General features: G+C 38.1%; 3 protein-coding genes across 3 annotated transcripts in view; 2 read left to right on the forward strand and 1 right to left on the reverse strand.

The window, feature by feature from the left end:
- Positions 1–6389, forward strand: part of TBC1D12 (TBC1 domain family member 12) — a 46316-nt gene extending 39927 nt beyond the window's left edge. Inside the window, 5 exon segments of the mRNA XM_065671905.1 lie at positions 55–126; positions 2008–2136; positions 2435–2544; positions 4183–4441; positions 4708–6389. Of these exon segments, the coding sequence (XP_065527977.1) occupies positions 55–126; positions 2008–2136; positions 2435–2544; positions 4183–4441; positions 4708–4776 (639 nt within the window). The 3' untranslated portion in view covers positions 4777–6389.
- A 410-nt stretch (positions 6390–6799) lies between these two features.
- Positions 6800–21733, forward strand: NOC3L (NOC3 like DNA replication regulator). The gene is made up of 21 exons (XM_065671907.1): positions 6800–6853; positions 8022–8226; positions 8677–8803; positions 10157–10314; positions 10421–10474; positions 11095–11225; positions 11863–12024; positions 12822–12915; positions 13125–13300; positions 13516–13644; positions 14108–14239; positions 14616–14696; positions 15260–15360; positions 15830–15902; positions 15980–16043; positions 16130–16201; positions 17163–17344; positions 17571–17699; positions 18330–18427; positions 20060–20144; positions 21218–21733. Exons 1-21 carry the CDS (start codon positions 6845–6847, stop codon positions 21347–21349), a joined length of 2394 nt encoding a protein of 797 aa, XP_065527979.1. The 5' UTR covers positions 6800–6844; the 3' UTR covers positions 21350–21733.
- Positions 21734–22178: 445 nt separating this feature from the next.
- The window catches only part of PLCE1 (phospholipase C epsilon 1), a 150722-nt gene continuing 146062 nt past the window's right edge, over positions 22179–26838 (reverse strand). Inside the window, exon 35 of the mRNA XM_065671906.1 lies at positions 22179–26302. The gene's annotated coding sequence lies outside the window, so the exon portion shown is untranslated. The remainder of the gene's footprint in view (positions 26303–26838) is intronic.

Raw genomic sequence — 26838 nt, forward strand, 5'->3', positions numbered from 1 at the left:
TGAAAAACCTTTTAAACTTCTTTTTTTTCCTCTTCCTCCCTCCCCTTATATCAGGGTGGTCCTTATCATGATCTCCTGCATAGTGTTTTAGGAGCATATACATGTTACAGACCAGATGTGGGATATGTAAGTATTTGCTGTAAGATATTTATAACATGGCAAATAAGCTTAAGAAGTCATGTAGTAGAGTGTAATAAATAAGTATCTAAACTTTATGCTATTAGCACTTAAAATCAACTTTGGCACTGACTAATTTCATAGCAGTAACAATGATGGTAATTAAATAGCTGAAAATGTACTGAATGTTAAGGATAAGTATACTATATGGCTTGCATGGAAAACTTTGAATGAATGTGTTCACAAGGCGTTACAGTTCTAACAGGTGCAGTGTCTACAGGAAACAAACAAACAAACCTATCCGCAAACAAATGGAAGCGAACTTCAAGTGAGCACTTAATCTGTTTGTCCTACTGTTCCCACTGCTGTGATTTTCATAGTGATACTATCATCTTCAATACTGCACATCCTAAACACAGGAACTCCTTATTGATGTCTTGTCAAAGACTAATGGCTCAATCTGAGTTCAATGAAGATAAGATTGTTTGCAGCAAACATTCCTGTGGGTATAAAAAAAAAAACCAACCCCAAAACCAACCAAACCCCAACCCATAAAAAACTGCCAAAAAAATCGCAACCAAACCAACTAAACCAAGTGTCTTTCTAAATGTTGTCTGCTTACAGAAGAAGTGAAATAACAGATGCTTTTTTTTTTTTTTTTCTTCTTTTTCTTTCTTTGTTTGTGGGGGTAGCTAGGAACACCTTTCACAAGCCCTAATCATATCTGGGCTAGAAAAGAACTTGAGTTTTAAGCCTGACCCACGCAAAAAAGCATTAGCACAGGGTGTGTTTTCCTGTCTAAATCAGACATGCTTGGGACTCTGCATCAATATCTGGTTGCCTTTTCATGTTCAAATGTTTTTAGCCCTGAATTCTGTCATATGTGACCTCATTTTTGGAGACCCTCCCATGCTCTTTAAGTGAGATTACAAACTGCAGGTTCTGAGACTGCTTGGGCCAGGGTGGAGTTTTAAAAGGCAAGTAAGTAATTTTTCATGGATAGGTCTTCTCTTTTTGTAATTAGGAGCACAGCTAGCCTGGATATTTTTGATAATGGATTTTTTTTTTTAATGTTAATATGGCCATAAATTTCATGTAATCTATCCCACAAAAATTGAAAGCTGTTGGACTTTTTCTGATGCATATCAATACTCTTCTCCCTAGCTGGTTTAAATGAGTGCATTTTTTTTAAATGAGGAGCAGGCAGCATAAATGCCTAGAAACATCAGAACAGTCATCATTGCAGTTGAAATTGGTAAAATTATTTTTAGTATTATGAGTATTCAGATCATCAGTTAGTAACTTGAAGAATAAATGTTTTTCGCTTTTATTGCAGGCTGAAGTGTTTTTTGAGAGAGTAATCATGGAAAAATGTAAACTTGCATTGTAGCTAACCACTTAATTTTATATATATGAACAAATACTGTTTGGCAAGTGGAAAGATGTGTATTGACTGTTCTGAAACAGAATTTTGTCTCAATTCCAACGTATCTGTCTGGGCCTAAACTGTCCCATATGTGAGGTTTTTCTTCATGTCTGCTTTTCCCTTAGCTTAACAATGAACTTAAGGCCAAGTTCTGTCTCATGAGCCCTGCATCCAGCCTGTGTGGTTTTAACTTTCTTGCATTCCAAGTCCCGAGGACTTGTGAACATGTGACCTCCTGGAACTTCCATGAGGCACCAGAAACCTGCATCTGAAGAAACACTGTTTCTTGCTGAAATCAGATTGACTGCATGCATAAAATTATTTATCCATGTTGTTTCTGTTCATCTGGAAATGTTATGCAATCGTATTTGATATATGCAGACTGTAAATATTTGCATTTCTAAAGATATAAGGTGTGCTGAACCTACTCACCTGTGTTTGCCCAATGCTTTTCCCACTTGAAGGTACAAGGGATGTCCTTCATTGCTGCTGTGCTCATTCTCAATCTGGAAGAGGCAGATGCTTTCATTGCCTTTGCTAACCTTCTAAACAAGCCATGCCAGCTGGCCTTTTTCCGTGTGGATCACAGCATGGTATGCACAGTTTTCTGGTTTTGAACCATAACATTCTTAAGACTTGAAGTATTGATCACTTCCTTTTGTTCTATATAATAATGGAGAACTTTAACCTGTGGTTACAAAACTGAGAACACCAGGTACTAATCCATAGAACACATTCTACTGTTTTGACTTTTCCTCTAGAAACACTTAATTGTTGTACTTAGCACATTGTGACTTAGGATATGTTGACATCCTCAAATCTTGGTGGGGTTTATGTTACTTTAAACATTCTCTTGATGACTGCTTATGAGGTACTTTACTATTTCTACAGATGCTGAAATACTTTGCAGCCTTTGAAGTATTCTTTGAAGAAAACCTTCCCAGATTGTTTCTTCATTTCAAGTCGTACAGTCTTACTCCAGACATATATTTGATAGACTGGTGAGTGCAGAGAACATAGCAAACCTAACCTTAGAGCTGTTGGAACACCTTCCATTTTGCTATAGGTTTTTCAGCAATGGAAACACAGCATACAAAAAGCATTTAGTAGGTGCTTATGTACCTTAGCTTTCTAGGTCTTGTGAAATTGTGGTGAACTGTTTTGTGAAACCACAGATCCTCTGGCAGGATTCAGACTTTATGAACTGGGATTAGGAGTGACATCTATTCAGACAGAAAATGAGACACGCAGGAGTCCTTGCTGCATGTAAGTCAGCTATGTGTAATGTAAATAGGGGAGAGGGTGCTACTACACCGTAGTTGGCTTATGACTTGATGAAATGAGCATAATCAGCTACGGACAAATGTATGAATATAGGAATATAGACTTTAAAAGCAGGATGTTGAAGCTTATGACGTGGTTTGGGAAGGATTAAAATTAGAAATATAGTGAACATTTTGAAGTAATGAAAGTTCTAAAGCAGAAAGCATCAAACTACATTATGTGCTTGTAACAGAAGGCAGTAATGCAAGCACATGAAGTGTTTGTAGTGCTGCTAGATATGGAATGTATATTCATAACTGTGAGTGGATAAGTATGTGCTTTAAATAGGATTATTATATGGGGTAGAAGTTTATAATATAGTAAGTTGAATTGGGTTAAATTAATACAAAACAGTCATGTCATCTGAACTTCAGCTATAAGATGCAGCTTATAGGTAAGCAGGAGTAAGTCTCAGCAGAAGCAGGTTATACAGTAGCAGCATTGTGTCAGGAATATGCTGCAGTCCTGAGAGTTTAAGTAGATGGAGAGAGATATATATGTTGCAGAAATAGTGCTGCTGTACAGAGTGTTACAATATTCAGCTTCCAGTCACCTGTGAGAAAGTCTGTGATAAGGAGTGTTCTAAGGTTCCTGAAGCATTTCGCAATAGGAATAATGGAGAAAGAGAACCACCATAGGGTTATGGGAAGGCTTCTACAGTACAGTACATACAGCAGACTGAACTATCTGCCCATGTATAATGAATGCTATTTAAAAATAAACTTTACAGTAAGAAATGCTATTGGACTCTTCCCAGTATGAATAGAGCAGTGACTGTCTTTAGATTTTGGTGATTTTTAATGTGAATAGAAATTCAAAATGTATCGTGGAAATGTAGTTCTTGAAATCTCAGTATATTAGTGGGATGTAGCCTTCTATTGAGATGATATGTGGCTTTAGATTTAATTTAGATATCAAGTTATGAACAGAGCTGTTAAACTCTATGGCCTAAGTAATGCGAAGGGTTAAGTTACACAGCTACAATCTTTGTGCTTAAGTTCTTATTTGTATATTATACCCTGCTTGAATGTAAAGATGGTTGTAACTTCTCTAGGAAAAGCTTCCTAAAGGAAGCCTTTCAAATGGATGATTTGCTGTAGCATAAAAAGAGATGGGTTTCAGAATAGGAGTTCTGACTTCAAAAACTGGAGACTTATGGATCTTTAAAATATGAAGAAAATAAGAACATGTGAAGTAACTTATCTGCTCACTCTCAGCTAATGTAACTGAGATTTAAAGGAGGTTGTGTTTTCATATTTCTGAAATAGGTTAAAGTTGTAACTGTACCTTTTTTTGGTTTTTGTCCTCAATTGTAGGATTTTTACACTCTACAGCAAGTCATTACCACTTGATCTGGCCTGTCGTGTCTGGGATGTTTTCTGTAGAGATGGAGAAGAATTTCTGTTTAGGACAGGATTAGGAATCCTTCGGTTATATGAAGATATTCTCCTACAGATGGACTTTATTCATATAGCACAGTTTTTAACAAAGCTTCCAGAAGACATTACATCAGAAAAGCTTTTTACTTGTATTGCAGCTATTCAGATGCAGAATAGTAACAAAAAATGGGCACAGGTGAGTTTCTTGGATATATATACGTATATGTCAAAACAACCATGTCGGCACATGAGTATGTGGAGCCCTTCTCTTAATGGCTTTTTATGCTGCATGTCTGACTTCTGAGCAATGGGTGCTTCCTTTTAGTATTTAATTCTACAAGTTAATCTCCATGCTAATACTGTGGTGGTTAATATTGATCCTTTTTTATAAGACTGACTTTATAAAACTGTTTGTTGCTTTTTTTTTTCTTTTAATATTCATTAAATAATTTACTTTTCCAGGTGTTTGCCTCACTGATGAAGGACAACAAAGAAGGAGATAAGAATCATAGCCCAGCACTGAAAAGCTAATCATCATACTGCTGAGGTCAATTGAAAATGTGGAAAACCACTTGATGACAAAGGAGTTTTCACGTGACTTCTAAGTGGAAAAGCACTATAGAAAATGTGAAAATTAGATGGAAAAATGACACAGCTCTCAGTGGAGTAACGAACTTCACCCTTTTGCCAGTATTAGCTTTTGTCATGGGAAGATTTGTTTTCACACAGAATACTAAAACCTGTGAAACTGAGAAGTGGGAGAGTTCATATTTAATACTTTAAAAGAATCAGCTCAATGCAATAAACATTTGTAATAACTTCTGTTGGTACTTTAAAAAGAAATTTTGAGGCATAACTTTTTTTACAAATACCACAAAGGCACTTTTTGGGGGGATGAGGGAAATGCTAAATCTTAAGGCCCCAAAACTGCTATCCAAACCAAATGTTTTGGTACAAATATTACCTCCAAAATTAACTATTTGAAAGTATTGAGGACCAAATAAGGTTGTTTGGTATGTTTATGTGCAAGATGGTTAGGATTTGGGAAGGGGTATTGTTTTTCTTGTTTTTCTTTAAGTTGCAGCTTCATTCTTCAGTCTGGGCAACTGTAATTAACTCAGGAACTGTGGAAGTATTGTGCCCAAACCTGTTAGAGCAAAAATCATCTGAATTTGAAACAGTGGTAAGATCAGGGCTGCTATTTTCAGAGTGTACAGCTTTCAAAGTGAGCAGTGTTAAACATTTGTTTTGGTGTATTGGTTGTGCAGCTTACTAAAAATGAAGTGGGTATTCTGTGAAAGGGTTTTGCCACCAGAAGTTTCATTTTGTTGAGCCATTTCCAACCAAGAAATACCTGTATGTAATGGTGAACACTAGAAACTGATAAAGCTATCTGCAGACTTTGTGTTGTCAAAGGAGCAGCCACTTTTAACACTTAATAATGCAGACACAGAATTGTTTTTTGAAATATTTTATTAGTGTGCAATACTGAAATCCAAAAAGCATCTGGTTTAGTGATACCTAATTCTTTAACATCTGTTAACTGTGAGACATAAAGTCATATTGTATGTGTCACGGTGGGTATTTTCAAACATTTCCTGTTGAAGATGCTGTACAACTTGTGTTTTTAGGGGATGGAAACTTAAAATAGATAGCACTGCAGGTGAGGAACACTTGCACTCTCTTGGTCCATTTTTACTAATATTTAATGTAAATAAATTCCTTACATGTGGGTTTTTGTAATTGGTCCCTTTGTGGAAATCAGTTCCATTATGTGGAAATCAAAATTACCGTTATGTATTTTTAAGTGCAGGAGGCTTTCAGTTGTCTGGTGTTTAAAAGCGGAGTCTACATAATTGGGGTAAAGATTTAGTGTGGTGTAACTTACATTGCTATCTGGTTTAAAAACTACATATATGCTACTCATAACATTACAATTTGAAAATGTAAATGTCAGATTTTTCTTAACTTACATATTCACTACTTTAATTGGATCTAATTTGTCTTATATTTTTGTGTTATCTTGTACAGTTTTCTTACTTTTCAACTATAAATCTGTATATAACTGTAAATAGAAGGATCAAGCCTTCCTTTAAGACCACTAGTAACAATTCCTGTGTAAATAAAACTTATAGGCAGCTGTGCCCTCTGGTTCTTTTTGCTTTCTCTGTAACCTTGCTGCTCCGTAGGGCAGAATGCCTCAGGGGTAGCGTTAGTGATGGAAGCGGGGCTGGTTCCTGCTCTATGCAACCACATTCGTGTTACCGGGGTTTCCTGCCTCCCTGCGGCGCTGAGGTGAAGGGCAGTGCAGCACGCCCTGAGCTCGGATTTGCTCGCTGAGGCTGGGGAGCGCGGGATGCTGTGCCCCCGGACGGAGTGTTTCTGAATCAGAGCATTAAAATAAACGCTGTACGTATTTATGAAGTGGAGCGGGTGCCCCCCTCTCCGCCCTTCTCTCCCTCACCAGTGGCTGCTGCCCCAGAGACGAGCCCGGCCGCCGCCGCCAGGGGCCGCTGTGGCCGCGGGCGGGCAGGGCTCAGCCCCGCCCCGCCGCTTCCGGTGCCCGTCGCCGGCGGTGCACGCGTTCGGAGCCGCCGCCATGAAGCCGGTAGGACGCTGTGGTGGGAGGCGGCGGGTGGAGGGACCTGTGCTCGGGCCTCCCGCTGCCACGGGGCGCGCCCGGTCGGGGTCCACATGGCGGGGCCTGGCGCCTCAGCTAGTGCGGAGGGCTCCTAGAGAGCGGGCTGTTTCCCTGTGCTGGCCCCGCCTTCCCCCGGACCGGGCAGCTTGTCCGGTGCTTCTGCGGCCCGGCCTGTAGGAAGCCATAAAATCCCGGTGTCGGCGGGCGGACCTAGAGCGGGCGGCAGCCCCCCCGCAACCCCGTGCCCGGCCCGCATGCTCTCGGGCTGTGAGGTGGCGCCGCGAGAGGAAAGCAGCGCCGCCCCCGAGGTGGCTTCTGGGCAGCGGCTTTGCTGTCAGTCGCTGTTGTAGCTCAGTGTTGTGGGTACGGCATGGGACAAGTGTTAGTGCTGCTTCTGTCTCTTCAGCCCTTTTCCAGTAGTCAAAACTAAAAAGGGAAGGTAGAGGTGAAGTGATAAAAATTCCACATTCGAGGAGCCCCGCACTGGTCCAGCCACTTGTCCTCTTACTAAAGAGACCTGTCTGCTCCTACCAGCTCTTGCCTTCCGTGCTCCCTCCCAAGCTGTGTGCCGTCCTTTTACATCCTGAATACCCTTAGGTGTGTTTTGCAGTTCTGGCACAGGGTACCTGTATTGCTTGTTCTGAGCCTTGCAGTAGGGCAGCCTCATCTTCTCCATGCAGCTACTGGTCATGGGGACTTTGGGGCAGGAGAGAGCCAAGGCTCAGCATGGGAGGAGGACATTTCTCTTAGGCTGTGGTTTTGTACTTTGTACCTTATAGTGCGTTGGGGAAGATCAGCATCCTGAAGAGAGGAGACAGTGGGAGCACAGAGCGAAGAACAGTGCCCTGACAATCTGTTTACTGTATTTTGAGTGTTCATGTGTCTAAAAGTGATGGACATAGGGTTTAATAAAAACGTTGTTGAAAAATGTTGCTGTAAAACATTTTCCAGTATCTCTTCTCAAAAATGTAACACGGTTAGGTAAATGGGGAGCTAACTGACTTGTCCTGTTTGGAAGAAACATACTGTTCAGCCCTGATAGAAATGTGAACTTACTGAGATCTGAAACAGTGAAATAAATTTCACAAAGGCCATGAACATTTCAGTTACTTGTAGTTTTCTGTTTGTTTCCTAGAGAAAAAACACAAAACGAGTTCCAAGCTTTCGCAAGTTACTGAGAACTAGTAAAATCAAGCTTGACAACAAATTAAAGAATAAACAGTACAAGCAGCAGAGTGCTGCTAAGAAGTACCGAAAAGAACAAAAGAAGCTAAGGGAGGCTGTCAGAGATGCTATCTCTAAAAAACCTTTTCCGTTGGAAGAATGCAGGAAAAATCAAGGTAAGTGTTTGCTCAGAGTTATTTTTATAAGTGAAAAGGTTTATAAGGGTTATTAAATACCCTTACAAACCTTACCCTGCTTCATCTTGTAAAAATGTTTCAGTTTCTGTGTACAAATAATTGCTGGTTTTGTTTAAAGGGAAGAAAAGTAGTTACAAAAGTATTGTTGCCATTTGAGCAACAAGATCTGACATTTGGTAGAAATGTGTTTGCTGTCACCATTATTGGATTTCACAATTATTGGAAATAATTCACAATTATTGGAATAATTATCAGATGTCACAATAAAGGGACATTTTTCTGGGATAACACAAAATACGTGCATGAAAGTTGGTGAGCTCCAGGTTGAAGTAAGGTGTAAAAGGGTCTCACAAGTGTAGGCAGGATTAGGCTTTCAAGTCTGAATATACATACGGGATCTTAATCTGGTGACATCATCTTGTAAAATAGCTGAAAAACGGGAAGAAGAAGAGGAAGAAGATGCTCTTCCACTGGACATGATGGATGAAGATGACTTAAAATTAATGGAGGATTTGGCTCTAAAAGCATCCTTTTTAACCAGAGATCTTTCTTCTAAGTGAGTGTTGCTGTGATGTCTACTTTTTGTACTAACTCAGCTTTGTGTGGTTAATATGTAATGAATATGTGATATAATACATATATCAGGAGGTCACTGTCAGTCTGTTTTTAATTTGTAGTTCCAGTTCAGTGTTTCCTTAGTCTGTCAGTACATTTGCTATTAATGTATTGATGTGTATCAGTGCATTCACCTGCTTCGCCTGACCTTCAGGATAGTGTTTCTGGACAGTGTTCCTTCCCATGAGGTCTCTGGCTGTGAGATGAATAGCATTTCTTAAACTGAAGGAAACGCTTTGATCCGTATACATATGCCCCCCTTCCCTCCCCCAGGTATCCGGACATTCCCTGGGCTTCGGGCCCCTATACTTTCTATATTGCATCACAGGTTGCTGTAAAAAAACCCAAAACAAACCAAAAAACAAATTTTTGATAAAATACATGCAACACCAAAGCATTCATACAAAAAATTACCAGTTTTCTGGAGCAAGGTGTTAGATAGAGTTCACAATGAAATACATAAAAGGATAGTGCTTCTAGTTGTAGAATTGTAAGTCTTTACAAATATACTTGTAAAGAGTAGTCTGATTACATGATTGTTTGAAAATCCTAACTTAGCTTTTTTGATGAATGTGAAAAGACTCAGTATGCCTCGCTGCTGGAGGCTGGTTTTAATTTTCTCTGTAAACTTCAGTTTTCTTCAGTTCTGAAGTGGTTGTTTCAGGCTAAATTTTGAAATGAACAAAAGCATTTTTGACTGTTTTCAAGAAGAGAGCACATTTCTTCTAGCTTTTTTTTTTTTCTAATTCAAATGCAAATTAATTTGTTAATACTGATTATAGTTACTAATTAATAATTTAGTTTCGAAAGAAATTGATGTGATTCTTCATCCCTGGCTTTTAGTTTTTTGATAAGATAAACAGATAATGCACTTCATAGCATGCCTGCACTACAAACAGTTGCACCATTTAATTTTTTTTGGTAAATTCAAAATTGGTGCAAGCACTTTACATGTGTGTGTTTGCACTCATATGCCAGTGTTCCAAAATTCACAAAGTTGGCTGACCTGCCAAATTAACTAAATCGCATTTTGTGTTTCTTCATTTCACATTTAGTTTCCTGTAAAAAGGAGACAGGAAACATTGTATTGTCCTGAATTCAAATATCCTATGCAAACACACAGTAACACAGCTTGATTGAATGCTGACTGGTGCTGTCAGTGGTGAACACTCAAACATTCCATTTAATAAGATCAGCCATTAAGTGTGGACACTTAATCCAGCTAGTGTACTGTCATGCATGATTCTTGTCTAATTAGATGGCTAATTCCTTTAGTTTGCCTTATATTTTTAAGTGAACCTGTTCACCTCAAAAAACGAAAGCATGAAAGTGTGATTGAAAAATATGAGAAGGTTCCAAGATATATGCAAACTGAACCAGAAAAAGAACTCATCCATCTGCTTCCCATCAAAGACAAGGGTGGCATTATTCCCCAAACTGTGGAAAAGCCAGGTAAGACACAGATTCTGGAATTGGTATAGTAGCCCAGGTGTAAATAATTTATTTTAAAATTCCAGTGTTAATTACATGCTTATCACCAGACACTCTGTTTTTACAGTTCTCAGTGGTGCACAGGATGAAGAAGAGGATACAGAAATGGAGGATGCAGAGGGTAATAAAACATCATGTTTGCTTTTTGGTTTTTTTTTCGTTTGTTTTTTCAAATCACTGACATATCTGAAGAGTATTTTGCTGTGCCCTAAGGGAGTTTTGTAATTTAAATGTATTTTGTTAAGAGTGTTTTTGAACGCATTCATTACCATGTTGCCCCCAAAGCACAATAGTGATTCAGAGCTTGCTTTCTTTTCATTATTTTCTAAATATAATCTGAAGTTGAGGTAGGACATACTAACAGCAAAATAATACTCAGAAAACACAAATAAAACAATTGTATATTTAAAAAAAAGAAGTGAATGCTGAATAATTTGCTTCAACTTGCAGAGCACTGTAGTTTCTTGGTGTAGCTGGGGTCATATATTATATATTCCCACTAAGGGAGTACTACTTGCAGATTAAAAAACATTTGGTCCATTTCTTTTTGTAAGCATAAGATTTTGGAGTGGACCAAAAATTAATCTTCACCTTTACTGTGGAACTGCATGTGTTAACTTTTGTGTGGGGTTATCACAGTCCCCTCTGAAATCCGGTATCTAGAACCGTAGTTTGCAATGTGGTATTTGTTAAGCTGCTTCTCTAGTAACCCTCTTTTCTCTCTCTCACACCTTGTGCTAGACTTTAATGAAGAGCCCCTGCCTGTTCTCACTCCTGAAGAAATGGCTGCTCAAAGGAGACAAAAGCTGCAGGAAAGGAAGATGCACATAGCTGCCTTAGCATCTGCCATTCTGTCTGATCCAGATAACAATGTAGGTAGCATTTGCTTGACATGCATCTCCGTGTGTGCAGTAAGTCAATAAAGGACTGAAGTGACCAAGTAATAATAAAAGCAGAAAAATACATGTGTAGAATAAGGAAAAAAGGGGGTGGCGATGAAACTTCTACTATGGTATAAAGGATTTGAATATTTATACCAACTCTGACTGGTATAAGGGATTTGAATTGGGTAAAGATCCAAATGATTTTGTGTGTGCTCTGTCCAGGAGTAATTGTTCCTCTGAATACTTGTAGTGTTATGAATAATACTGTCCTTGGTATTTCCTGTCCAAACTAGCTTCTTCCTTAAGCTTGACCCTTATTTAAGCTCTGATTTCAGGGTGGTATCTGGTAGTTCTCAGTGCTTCAGGATATGCTAATTATTTTCTATAATTCTATGCAAGTACAGTTTGAACATTTACTAAGGTAAAAATTTCATTGGTATTCCTAGTATTTCTTGCCTCATTATACAGTGCTGAGCCTTGAGTGACTGCTGAGTTACTAGCTTTCTCTTTCAAGTATTCAAAACTTGAAACATTTCTTGTGGCACGCTTTTGCTAAAACTTACATTGTGTTTGTACATTGGTTTGTGAGTGATCTTCAGCTGACTTTGCGTCCTGTGTTAATCAGATTAAGAAGTTGAAGGAGCTGCGTGCCATGTTGATGGAGCAGGATCCTAATGTGGCTGTGATTGTTCGGAAGCTGGTCATGGTTTCTTTGATGGAGATATTCAAAGATATTGCGCCTTCTTACAAAATCCGGCCTCTGACTGAAGTAGAAAAGGCTACCAAGGTGAAATACCAGATTTCTTCCTAGAGTATTATGAATAGTTCAGATTTTTTAGTTATGCCAAATACCAATACTGATTTGGTTAATATGAATTTAAGTTTTGAGCAAAGGGTGACAAATAATTACTTGTGGAAATCTGGAAAATGTGACACTTATAGGGGCAGAGGTCTTTGTTCTAAACCTTTTATTCTTGCGTACTTCCTTCAGTAAGTAGGTAATGTGCTGGTGATAATGGAGGAAAAAAATGGTATATGAAAGTAGTATACCAAACCTGTGATGAAGGTAGTATACCAAACCTGGGTGACTTTCATCATAAACCTTGGAATAAGACAGTGCTTTGCATCACACTGAAGGGAACTATAAAGCAAGCAAACTTGGCATCATTGTTACCCAACTGGCACAGATTTCTTTGAAATATGCTCAATAATTTGCTGAAGAAATGCAGAGTAACTTGTTTTCTGGAGCTTGTTTTTTAACCAATTCATCAGAAGGTTTCTTGAATGTAGGTAGTGCAGTTTAGAGGCTTTAAAATAACATCTAGTTGAAAATTGTACTTCAGTCTTCATAAATAAAATAAGCCTAGTTGGAAAAGGCTCTCTGAGCACAAGAATGTGTATAGAAATGCGTAAAAATACTGTACTTTTAATATATTTCTAGGAATGTCGTACAAAAAAAGCATTACTACTTAGATATCTGAGAATCGTTTTAAAATCTGTTTTGGTTTTTGTTTTGTTTTTTGCCACTGGCAAATTTCAGGATTTAGCTCTCTGAATAAAATCTAATTTGTATTACGTTTACAGGTTAAAAAAGAAACTCAGAAACTGAGAGAATTTGAAGAAGGCCTTGTAAGCCAGTATAAATTTTACTTGGAAAATCTGGAACAAACAATTAAAGGTACAGTCATCACTTCCCATTCCTTTTTTGGTAATAAAGGCAAAGGTGTTTGTGGCATCACAGTTTACCTCCTCTGGTTGAATGCTACCTCGTCTTTCAAGCGTTACTTGCATGAACTATGCAGGAGAATGCCTGCAATAACTGAAAATGTAAATATTTAGATTCTCCCCTCCATTCTCATCAGTAATCCCAGAAACTATTTTGTGCAGATTGGAAACAAAGGAAGTTGAAGAAAAGCAATGTCATCTCATTAAAAGCATATAAAGGTCTGGCAGAAATAGCAGTGAAATGTCTGTGTGAGCTGCTTGTGGCCCTACCCCACTTTAACTTCCACAATAACATTATTGTTCTGATTGTTCCGCTCATGAATGATGCATCAAAAATGGTAAGTGATTTTCTGATTAGGGGAACAGTTCTTCTCTTGGATTAAAAGTAATCTATTTCTGAGCTTTATCCACAATATCCAGATCTTGTAGGCATACCTTTTCCTATTTTAAAGGCTGTATCCACTTTCTAGTTGATAAATACCATAACCATTAGCAGTGAGCTGTTGTCATGGACTTGGTGTTACAGAAGAATTTCTTTGAATTCACTTTTCAGATTTCTGAACTGTGCTGTGAGGCAGTTAAGAAGCTCTTTAAACAAGACAAGTTGGGCTATGCTTCACTTGGTGTAGTTAAAGTAATTTCTGGCCTTGTGAAGGGTAGAAATTATGATGTCAGACCTGAGGTAAGAGTCTTTGTTATACTACAGAATTTTCTTCTGTCAATGGTTTAAAAAAAATCTGAAAGTTTAAGTTAGCGCAGCTGCTGGCTACAGACAAGCATAATTTCCTTCACTTGATCAGAACACAGCCATGTTAGGAGTGGGCTGAGACAGAGGATTAGCAAAAGATACATGGGGTAGAGGAAGGAGACTGGGAGGAGATCAGATCCCTATAGAGGTGTGGATTAAGTCAGGCAGGGAGACCTGAAGTGAGAGAGGAAAGTGGAGGAATGGGTAGAAATGGGCAGTGCTGGGGAACAAACTTGGTGCAGAGATGAGATATATAGGTATAAAGGAACAGGATGGAAGTAAACAGAAGAACCTTTGACCAGCAGAGCGCACTAGCTGGAATGGAACTAAGGGTTTCTCACCCTCCATTTCTCCGTTGTGGATCACGTTTCATTGTATTTATTTTATTTTACAATAGGTGCTAAAAGTATTTCTTCACTTAAGAATTAAGGAAGTAGAATTACAAAAAGATTCGGAAGACATTGCACCAAAGAAAAAGTTCATGACATACAAAGAGAAAAGGAAAAATCTTTCAAGAATGCAAAGAAAGGTATGACCTGTCCTTTCTCATGCTCTGGTTGGCATTGACTTTATGTAGCAATTTGTTCAGCAATGATTGCACTTCTGTTGCCATTGTTATCTGTCAGCATCAGTGATTAGTCTTTGCATTGAACATTTATGAGGTTCTACAAGGAATTTAATTATCTTCCTAATTTTTTCTCTTTCTGGTGTTGATAATACCTTTGATTAGTTGCTTCTGATAGGAAGGAATACATCTTAGCTGGTTACACTGTAGCATCACAGTGTAACTTACAGAACTCACCAAGCGTGAAAGATTTTTTTCTCTGGGTATCTTTGGCACCTGGATATTCAGGCTGGTTGGAAACATGTAATCTGTTGTCTTAAAATCAATTGTATGTTTTCAGTGGAAGAAAGCAGAAGAGAAGCTGGAACGAGAACTCTTGGAAGCAGAAGCATCAGAAAGTAAAGAAAAAAAACTGAAGCTGGTAAGTAGTTTAGAAATTATTTTCCTGTTTTTGTAAAGTAGCAGCCAAGTAACCAAGTGTCTCCCCTCCATCCCAGCCAGCATTCCACACCTCTAGGTCGTGGTGACAGCTTACAAACATTCTGCCAGAGGTCTAGGTTTTAGTAAACCAGCCCCTCTCAGTTTACCTATTCCTATTTCCTTCTGTGCTCTGCAAAAAAAAAAAAAGGTATTTGAATCCATTGACGTATGTCCTCCAGGTGCCGTGTTGCATGTGACACTATGAAATGGCTGTTGTCAGTCTCTCAGGGTGTACTTTAGGCAAAGGAGGAGTGTGACAAGCTTGGACTAGGGGGAAGAGAGGCTGTTTAACTAAGAGAGTGTGAGGAGACAAAGTAGGGGGCAGGAGAGCAGGACTTCAGCTTTTCAGCATGACGAGAGCAGATATGGCAGTGCTAGGACTGGCTTGGAAGGCCTTAGTGCAGGCTTGGACAGAGAAGCATTTTCAGTTGAGTTTAAGTGAAGTAGAAATATGTGGTTTACATGTTTGTCAAATACTTATTTGATTTTGTTTTCTTTCTCCAGCATACAGAGACCCTGAATATTGTGTTTGTAACTTACTTTAGAATCTTGAAGAAAGCTCAGAAGTCTCCACTTTTGCCAGCCGTGCTAGAAGGTCTTGCAAAGTAAGAACTGAGTCCACCTTCTGTGTGTGTTAGAAAAGACTTGAGGCACCAAAGGGATTTTTGATTTTGAAAGGGATTTATAAGCAGTGACAAAAGATGATCCCTGACAAATGTGCTGAAATTCTTTTATTTCTCTGCTGAAATTCTCACTTACTTCTAAGCACATTTCAATGTGAATGATGTTAAATTCACCATGATAGAATTGATGTGATGCAAACCCAACAGGATGTGATATGATTCTGTTATTTTGTCTGATTACTTCCTGAAGAATACGAGCATGTCTGTAGTGCTGTAGGGAAGCTGTGATTAGCACTTGGGCACTGAATCATCCATCTATGTTAAGATAATAGATGTTCAGCATTTGATGTAGCTTTGCTTTTAAGCTGCGGATTTTGGCAATCCAAAATACTTTGAAATGAGTTTGCAGGTAATGTCTATGGCTCAAAAGTAAAGTTTTCTTTTATTCAAGGTTTGCTCATCTCATAAATGTGGAATTTTTTGATGACCTGTTGGTTGTCCTTCATTCGCTTATTGCATCTGGGGTAAGTTGAGCTTGCTTTTATTCCAGATTTCTTAAAATTATGTTCTTTAGGGTACTTACTCAGTTCTGTATTCTTAGAGTTTAAGCTATCGTGAGAGTCTTCACTGCATTCTCAGTGCTTTTCATATACTCTCTGGTCAAGGTAAGAGATCTTGGGAAACAAACTTTTATTTAATGATGTCTGATAATTAATGGAGTAAATGTATTTACTTGGGATTATGTTAATAGGTGATGTTCTTAACATCGATCCGATGAAATTCTACACGCATCTTTACAAGACACTGTTCAGCCTACATGCAGGTAACTTCAGATTCTTATTTTCAGTGTGTACCTAGATAGTGTTTATTCTGTTTGTTTGGTATCATAGCCTTAATGCAACATTAATAAACTATAGTTGTTTTAAGATATCTACCTTCTGAGAATGTTACTGTCTGCTTTAATCTACTTTTTTCTCAAATCGCGCATTGTGCCACTGCAGTACAGATACTATAAGTATTATTGCAGTGCATGGTAACAGGTTCTAGTCATTTCATTAGGGAATGCCAAGTATGTGGTCTTAGATAAGCATTTATCCTGTCCGCAGTTTAAGTTGTTTGACTCCCTTATAATTGTTTCTTTCAACAGCAATTAAAAAAATTCTGTCTTTTTTCTCAAACTCTTTCCCTAACAGAAAACAATCTCTGTTTTTTCTTACATATTTTAAAGAATAATTTCAGTTTAACATCGGTTTTCTAAAATATCTGGTTTATATTTCTGATGTTTGAATTTTCAAATCTAAATCTTCTAATAATTCTGAGAAGCCAAATAGTTAATGAAAAAAGATACTTACAAAGTTTGAAATTATTTTCATTAACTTCATAAATGTGTATTCACTGAGAGGAAAGATTGATAAAAAGCATTCTACAAGTCTGGATGGGTAAAAGACTAAACCTTTGTACCATTTAACAATTTATAGAAGATGATCTCATGAACGCACTTAAGATTAAAACACTAACTGTGTCTAAAGTTTAGACATTTTTGATGGAACAAGTATTTTCTTAGAAAGGAGCACAGAAACAATGATATACTTGTTCTGTTCAAAGCTGGACTATTTTTGCCAAAAAAGGGTGGATGCTTATGTCTGTATCACATTAGCGATGTGCTTCAACCCCTTAGCTTTCATGCTGTTTCTTAGGTTTCAGTGTACAGTCAGTGACAGAGTATTTAGCTGCACATTCCTCAAAATGATTACTTACTCTTTGTATGAAATTCTGTTTTTGAGGTGGTACCAATGATGACATAGGGATTGTGCTCCAGTGCCTGGATGTCATGTTTGCCAAGCGGAGAAAGCAAGTTTCCCAGCAACGAGCTCTTGCTTTCCTAAAGCGACTTTCCACTCTTGCTCTTCATGTACTTCCAAATTCCAGTGTTGGGATCTTGGCAACAAACAGGATATTAATGCAAGTAAGTTTTATTTGTTGGAACTTTTAGCTTACTGGCTAAAGGGTATTGGATTTTTTGACACTGATTTTATGCAAAATATTTTGGATCTTCTTAAGCACAGATGATGAAAACTGAGGATCTTTAAATACTGCTTATACAGAATAACATGGAATGAGCCCTGAACTTAACCATGTTAGAATTGGGTATGTAATGTAAGCAACTTAGTCCTTTTTTTTTTCTGTTGTAGACTTTCCCAAGGATGGACCTCTTACTGGACAATGAATCTCAAGGCAGTGGAGTTTATCTTCCAGAACTAGATGAACCAGAACATTGCAATGCTCAGAACACAGCTCTATGGGAGCTGCATTTATTGCAGGTCAGTGAGTAGCTGAGTGATTTGGGAACTAAAGGTCAGCAGTAAATAGGTGCTAAACGTTTATACGGTTTACCCAGATAGCAGACGTGGGTCTACAGGTTTACCAATCAATTCTGGCCCACATGAGCCTATTCCGTACAAAAAGGAAGAGCAGCATGGTGATACAAGGTAAGACTGAGCTCAAAAGGGGATGTTATACATCCCCTATGATAGTGCCACACTGAATCTTAGTGCAGGTTGCCTAATAAGACTCCTTTGGAGACTTTTTCAATCTGTTAAGTTCTCTTGCATTCCAGCCCTTCTCTGGGGAGCAGCTGACACCTTGATCTGTCATTCCAGCCAGGGTGCAGAGTCTGGGGCATGGGGAGGGCTTCCGCTGCTTTTTCTCCTGCCTTCTGGGACTAGGAACTAGATTAACTGTGGAGAGTTACATTCACAGCATGACGTGATAGTGAATAAATTTATGACTGGGTGTTCTCATTTACTTAACCCCAGAAACTTACTGATTTTGTGGTGCTCAGTTTTTCTGTCTAAAACAAAAGCAGAATCTGCCATCTTGCCAAAATGGAAATACTAGTATCCATAGATAAATACATTATCGCTTATCTCTCAGTTTCTTGTTTCTTTCAGAGACACTATCATCCAACAGTGCAGAAATTTGCAGCTCACCTTATTGCTGGAGCTCCAACTGAAGGCTCAGCAGCTCTTTCACTTGATTTAAGCCAAAGGTGAGTTATCAGAGAGTTCTATTTTTAAAAACAGTGACTGAAAAGAAGCTGTTGCTCATACTTTATTAAAGGAATGCCAAAAAATAATTATCCATAAAATGAAAAGATTTTGTGCTTCAAATTCACTTCCTTTGTTCCTCTGTCGCTACAGAATGTTGGCTGCCTTTTTTTTTCCTCTAAGGCTTGTTGCTAGGCTGTGACCAGGGTAGAAATCTGGAAGTGCAGTGTTCTTTCTTTCCATGGGAGAAAAATGGCTGCATTTCCTCAGTAGCAGCCCTGATGTGCATATGGATCAGGATCACTGAACTGTGGCTGTCCAGTGTAAAGTGGAAACCAAGTTGCAGCGTAAAGTCTGCGTATGTTAAAACAAAAGAACAGCCATCCTGGTTCTTGCTCTGGGAGGTGAAATGAACAGTCTGCTCTAATACACACTTCCTGTGCCTCACATAACTTGATAGACTTCTATCACAGAATCATAGAATCATAGAATAGTTAGGGTTGGAAAGGACCTCAAGATCATCTAGTTCCAACCCCCCTGCTATGGGCCGGGACACCTCGCACTAAACCATGCTGCCCTTCATCTGCCTTCTCTTCTGGCTGAAGAGATGTGGCCCAGACAGGAGCTGTTTGTACTTTTCAGCATCTTTGTTGCCTTTTCCTGAACTTTTACCAATTCAGGTATTTCAAGATGAAGAAATTATAGACTCAAATGCAGTATTTGAGATGTGGGTTATCTGTGGATTTATACACTGATGTAACTATTTTCTATTCTGTTCTCTGTTTCTTTTCAACTCCAAACAGCATTAAGATCACAAATCCCAGGAAAGTATCTGTCATAACAAGATACAAAGAAGAATTTTTTTTCCTTAAGTGACAGTGGTCAGCTCAGAGCCTCTTGTTTTTATGTGAAGCTGAGATTGCTTTTCCCTGTTTTTTTCCACACTAAATTTCATTTGCCTTTTTACTGACCACCTCGTACAGACTATCTGCGGTTCTTTACAGGCAGCTAATTCTTACTGCCACAAATAATTCGATACCCTCCAGCTAATATTTGGGTGTGTTGAAAAGCACATGTCCTGGAACAGACATAGTGGAAATCCATAGGTTCTTCTTGACATGGTAAAAATTCATCTTATCTCCTGTCCCTTGTTTCCTGTCTTTTAACCAGTTCTTTTCCCATGTGATGACGGAATTTCCTGTTCTCCCTTGGCTGCTTGATTTTCATAAAACCCTTTGGTAAGGAACTGTTGGAAATTGGAGCAGATTGGATCAGCTAGATAATATGTATCTATGTATTTTATTCATTTTTACTTTTTTTTTGCTTGCTTGTACAGGGCAAGCAGTGACTGCTTTGAGCTCTTGCAAGCCAATAGAACAGTGTTCTTGTATCCCATTTCTTCTGCCCTGCAACTCAGTATTTAAACACATTTTACTTGCTTTTACTTATATTCTTTCCCACCTTGTTGACTTCCAGTCTTTTCCAGGTGATGCTCCTTACTCTGAGGAGTTCTCTCAAAGTATGATAGAGGGTGTGAATGATGTGTGTGTGTGAAAATCTGCTCTTGATTTGGTGATAGATTATTTGAAAATGTGTCTAATACCATTTTTCTTCCACTGTGGTTTTTGCTGTAGGCCTGCTACAGAACATTTTGAGGCATACAGTATGAGAGGAATGACCTTTAATCCTCCTGTTGCATCAGTAACACCCAGAAGAAAGGTACTGTCTCATCTCTTTGTGTCCCTTTTTTAACCACAATATGCCAATATAACTTTGTATCTATCTGCTGGCTCACTGTGCAGTGCCCAGGCATTAGCACACCTCTTTTGGCTTTCTGGTTTCTGCACTTTTCTGTTTCAAGTATTTCTTTTTTTTAACTGGCATTATATAGCACTGACTATAAAGAAGGAAGAAAAAGCTGTATGCATAGTTCCACCTCCCATAGCATCAGTTAATGTAATGTAGCAAGATGAATATGGTAGCTGTTACTTTACTTACCTATCTATCTTCTATCTTATGTACTTTGCAGTGGTTCAGTGTAGATTTCTTGTCCTTCTTCTGTAATGATGAACTAATGTTTGTTCAAAAAGCAGTAATAAAGAGCCAGCATTCTTTCCCCAGTGTGAGTAGTTGGCAGGACAGCTGGATTTCCAGAGCCTTTGATTGAGTAGAAGGATACTTATCCTCCATTAGTGTCATGTTACAGCTTTAAAGTGTAAATTTGAGGGGAACAAAGAGTGAATGTATAAATAGGAGAAATGGGTGAACACTTTTTAGAGCCTCAGCACTGAATGTGTTCCAGATGCAGTCTCCATTAAATGTCCAGTGAGTGGTGTGTCCTTTAAAAAGTGATCATTAATTTTCTTTCTTCCTCATGAAAATATTATAACTTATTAACCTTGTTAGTGCCTTCAATTTGTAACTCAGCAATGTCAGCTAAAGCATTGAGAGCACAGGGTTTTTTCCATTGTAGGGAAGCACTTTCTGAAAATGTATTTCTACTTACCCTGTCCTTTTAGAATGACTTCTTGACGTGTTTGCCCTTGCTGGGGTGTTATGTTATCAGCTCTGACAGAACAAGGCTGAGAACAGCAGATAGGAGAGACATTTGTTTAGTGCCTGTTTAAGGAAATGCACAAGCTCTTTTAGGTAGCAGAAACAAATAGGAAGATAACAGAAAGAAGAGACTGTTCATAGGTGGCTATAATGGACATAACTGCTAATTTAAGCTGTGCATGGAAAACACATACTGGCCCTGTTCAGTGATGGAACTAATACTTTGTAATTTTCAGGACACATTCTCACAAATGGATTCATTTATAGATGAAGAGCTAAACAACCAGCTTCAACAACTCCGCAGTGGGACTATTGTTCAAAAGCTCTTGGATTTTGCTAAACACTTGAAGGAATCATCCTTGTTGTAGATATATCTGTCAGTCATGTTCAGTTGTCTTCTTAGTTACAGAGAAAGACTGCCTGGAAGAAATTTCCACTCACCATTAAAGGAATTCAAGTGGGTTATTGTGTGAATTTAGAACCACATAAAATATTTAACAGCAGTTTTTCACACAGTTCCAACCACTGAGCTCATGTTCTCAAAACTTGGGAACCAGAATGAACAGTCAGTTGTATCAGTAATTTAAAAAAGATACAAAACCAGGTGATTTTAAAATTGTCTGCAGCCATGCACTATAGTATTTTTGTTTATATATTTTCTAATTTTTCTAACAGAGTATAGGGATATGTATGTATTTATGAGAAATCACTGGCTTGTGTTGCTAAATTAATAAATATTTTTGAAATTTTAACATCATTTTGATTCTTATGTTTAAGATACTTTGAGATTTGGCATATGTATTGTGTTTTTTCTGTTTTCCTTCTGATGTCTCCTAACCATTTACGTCATCTTGAAATGATCTTGCATTTGGTGGGGTTGTTTTCACCTCTGATGAAAAGGAGGTGATTGAATTCCACTTCTTTAGTTTTTAGTATTATCCAGGCTAGTTCACCAAATATTCAGGTAGCTAAACAAATTCACAAACATTTTTGGAATAGACATCTATCTATAAATAGAATAGAAAATAAGTATTTTACTGCCATGTGCTTCTGTCTGGTTATGTTGCTGTTCCCATCACTTCTGCGTGGTTCTTTTCCATTAAGTGTCTGCAAATATGGATGTGATTTAAATTCTGAAAAATTCCAAGGTGACCACTTGCCCGTACTTTTTCAGTTCAGGAAGGCAAAAGCAAAGCGTCAACATCATAAACCATTTATTTTTTTTACAACATATACAAATACAAGTTTATTCTTCAAGTCGACAGAGAGAAAATAGTCCAGGTGGAAAAGTCACTTTTAAAATTGCTTATTTTACATAGTTTCCAAACAATAGAAAGACTGGCACATAGTGATGTTGCATTGTAAGAATACTTCGACAGAATGCTTGAAGAGGCAGAGGAAGACAACTGTACAACTAAGTCATTCTGAAACATCTTATTTGTCTATTGGAGGAAAGTCTATTTACTGCTATTTATTTTTGCGTTTAATGTGCTAACTCTGCCAGATATCTACCACTATTGAAGTTATTTATCGCAGACAGGAAGAAACGCCAGCATTGTTACATTTAGTGGGCTACTTTAAAAGAAAACTGAGGTTCAGAGTGGAATAGTAACAGCCAGAGATTAAAAACCAAATGTTAATTGAAGTATTTGGAGGCCTAAAGCAGAATGGACAGTTCAGTTTCAGAAGCTGCACACTCAACCTTTCGGTGACATGCAAAGCTACCAGCAAGTTGTTCTTTTTTAAAGACAAACTATGAATGTAGGAGAATGTATTCTTGAGGAATTTAGATATTTCCATGTTAAAGTCTTTAATTCTTGACACATGATTTCTAGAAGCAGATGGCTTTCTAAAGATGGATATTGAGATTCTCCATCTAGTACTATTTGTAGCAATAAAAATAATGTGCTTAGGTTTCAAAATTAAAACTGACATAGTATTTGCTGCTATTCTAATTGCAAAACTTGGGATCAGCAAGAAAGAAACAGGAAAAGCTTCAGTTGTTAGAAAGTACCTCCTGATATGCCTCAGTTCTGCAAACCAACTAGTACTGCAGGACCAGTTGGTCCAAACCAAATAGAGCAGGACCTGTGGCTGCCCAGCTTCTGTCCCATACAGTCATGTCACTGCATGCAGCAAATGCTACACAAGAACAAGCTAAGAAAGTAGTAGAAAAGCAGCAGTGGTTTTAAAACAGTACAGAGTAAAATGCTACTCTATTTTTGCCAATAGGCAACAGAGCATGAGATTTTCACCTGTAAACTGTGCAGGGTGAGGCTCTGCTACTACTTGGAAATTGTGTTTTTGGAAGGTGTCGGTTATTTACATTCCTTTCTTTCAAACTTTATCCTGGAAGTTGCTTCCTGTAAATAATTTGTCATGTAAAAATGAATGTATTTTCCTAATTGATGTTCATGCCAAGCCAAAAGCACAGAAAGGGACAAAGTTACTTTGTCAGTCTTGCCATGTGGACAGGTATTCCTGCAGACATAAAATCTGTGGCTAAGCAGAATAAACTTTCCTATTAGAACAGTAATTCAGCACATGAAGTCTGTTCAACTGGGTTTTCACAAAAGAAAAAAAAACCCAAATAAAAATGGTTAATGCTTCAGAAGTGTATTTCATTATTAGGATACTTGGAGCCAGCATAAAGGGAAGGATGCTATTTTCCTTTCCAGCTTCACCCCAAAATATATCAGATTTTGCCAACAAAAGTATACTTGGATATTTACCAATATCTAAACTTGAAATTAGGCAGTGTGTGTACATTAATGAAAAGTCTGGAACAGTGTAGTTAGCCTTACGCAGTTCCTGTTGTCTGCTTGCCTATGAAGTTGTGTTTTTTTAATAGATGAATACTTTGCTGTTCTCTTTCACTGTGATAAGCAGCAGCAAAAGTAGCCTTAGGCTCTGACTGATGAAGAAGATGATACTTAAGAAACTATTCCCACAGCTACAGAATGATTGTATTAGAAGAATTAGTATAAACCTTCAGGCTGCTGTTTGTTAGACCTGTGTTACACAATGTGACATGGCTACTGTTGTCCCTTGATTCCCCAAAGGTGGTTTTTTTTTTCTTCTTTTTAACTCTGTGGCAGAAAACTATTAGTGCATGGTAACATGGGTGTAAGAACTTTCTATGTTGAATCTAATGAATTAGCAAGTGTGTCTTCCAGACTCCTATGATACTACAGGTGATGTTAAGAAAAGAAGCCAGTAGGGTCAAACCCTATAGAAAGTATTTTTTTCTAAAATGCCATAAAAGCATCAAAAGAAATAACTCCTAGTGATGTGACATTGCTGCTGTGTTAAAATGAGAGAGAATGAAACTAACATTCAAAAAAGTTGCATTACTTGAATTGTGCAGTAGATGGATGTATGTTTTTCTCAGTAATTCCAAAGTAGTCCAAAGGAAACTGCCTATCAACCTATGGGTAAGCTCACCTCTAACATTCTACTCACTATCAGTCTTGTGTGGTGCTTGTGCCCTGGGGGTGGGGTGAGCGAGTCGTACCTCATGCTTACAGGGGCTGTGTGGTTAGAACTCATCATGCCTAAGTGAAGAGGCTGAGCTAGGCGGTGGGGTGTTTGATTGGCTCATATTGCCGAGTTGCAGATTGCCCTTTTGCTACGTCAGTGCAGAAGATAAGCAGTGGGGATCGCATGGCCTCTGGGAGGACAGGCCATGGGGGAACTTCACTTCTTTTGTGTGCCTGTGGTTATTTTTCCTGAATGCTGGAAATGACCTCAAGGGGGCACTTTTTTGCCTTGGTAATGACCACTTTGTAGGAATTCTCTGTAGCATAGTGAAAGACAGCTTCTGGTGACAGAATGCAGGTTCTGCTGGTTGTTTATATGGCAGTTAATAACTTTGCTTTATTTAATTTTCTAATTATTGGGGGGGGGGGGGGTTGGTTGTCACGGCACTAGTGCCTGTAACTTCTTTACCTTTCATCCTTGCGCTATCAAAAGTAAACCTCATTTTAGTTACAGCTGCTGTTCTGTCCTTTGCCTGATGCAGCCTCTCGCGTAGGAGCAGCAGCATTTTGTGCTGGAGTGCTAAAGTTGATGTGGAATAACCGAGTGCATGAATCACTCCCTGTATTTATGGAGTTTTTGACTTAGTCACACCAGGTAACCAAAATGCTTTCTTTAGGAACTGGTCTAGGGAGACAAAACGTGTACAGAGCAAATCTTTTCACTACGGATGCGCTCCTTGTGGAAAATTAGTGTGATGACTGATTTCAGCAATTGCTTCATTTGTGCCGGTGTAGGTTGGTATGGACTGTTTTAACTAAACACATTAATAACTCCCATGGAGAAAAAAAAAAATAGACAAGCACAACTAACTTACGTATCAATGACAAATTCAGCAAACGTAAAACTTTACAACAGTGTTTCTATGTAAACAAGAATATCAAGAGTTATAGCGTAAGAATCCTGTATACTCTCTGGGTTTAACAGACAAGTAAAAAGGCACTTCCTGACTGTATGGAAAATGTATTTTGAAATGTTAATTAAACTTATCAATGCATTGATTTGAGTTTGGTCAGTTTTGGGTATTAAACACCTTGTGCTGAAAAGAAACAACCAGAAGAGTTAAAACAATTTTTCCTCTAAATCTAGAGAGAGGTAAAAGTTTTGCGTTTTCTAAATAGTAGCATATGATAAATATATTATACAATGGCATGTACTTTGGAACATGATAATAAATATTCTTTCTTTAAACACAAGCCTGGAAAACTAGAATTTATAAGAAGAAAATGTTGTTCTTTGTCAAAGTATCACTACCTGTTAGGTGCCTTTAGCTATTGTACATTATTTTGTTGAAGTAGATAAACCATAAATAATTAGAGTGTTTTGTGTATATTCACCAACATTAAACAGAAATGCAGAGGAAGTTACAGTATATTTAAATCTCTTTACAATCACTTAACACAGTGTTTAACTGAAATCTTCAGGTAAAAGTGCATTATTTTAGTATAATACACATAAAAGAACACTCTGATTCTCTGCCTTCAGTTTCCTAGTGGCAACTAGCTAAAATTAGTTTAAAAAGGGGAGGGCAATGACACACGTTTGTTTACAGCACAGAGTCCAGGAACACTTCGTCATCCGCCTAGCGAGAATCTGCAGATGTGAAGATACGGGAAGAGAAGAATCTTCCGATAGCTGACAGACATTTTTCCAGTCTATGCCTTCCCACTTAGGATTCCCAAGTTCTGGATGCTAATCTAGCAGCAGTGCCTATATTAAGCATCTATAGGCCCGGGCACACAATTGCTGACCAGGTCAGTCCGCAGCAGGCTCCTTCCAAGGCACTGCAGAAGGATTCAGTGATGTAAATTCCGGTTTTCAAAAAGAAAAGAAAAAAATACAGAAGATGGAATGTGACTGGGATCTTTCCGTAATTTACTTTGCTTTCCTTCAGTTCATCTGATTTGATGATTTAGGGGGTTTATAGTAGCCAAGAAATAGGGCATGAAATTTGTCCCTTCATATTTGAAATATTTTGCAAATGAAAATATTACTTGAATTTTGTGAATGACTTGGCAATAGTATGAAAATGAATCTCAGTGCTTTAATAATTAGGTGTACATGGGAAAAAATGTAATCTTAAATTGGCCATATACGGGATGGGATTATCAACAATGAAAAAGATTCTTCATTTACAGTGAGCTGCAGCTTCTCAGATGATACCTCGGTGCTGTAGTAGCACTGTGTAAATATCTGGCTAGTGTATGCTAGCGGACAAATTAAATGTGCTACAACAGGACAGTATTTTGTATTTCATTTGTTGATTTAAGCAAGATGGAAGAAACTGAATAGATTCACAAAGGACATTAAAGATATTTAA

Source organism: Lathamus discolor, chromosome 3 (genome assembly GCF_037157495.1).
Source record: "Lathamus discolor isolate bLatDis1 chromosome 3, bLatDis1.hap1, whole genome shotgun sequence".
NCBI classification, from domain to species: Eukaryota; Metazoa; Chordata; class Aves; order Psittaciformes; family Psittacidae; genus Lathamus; species Lathamus discolor.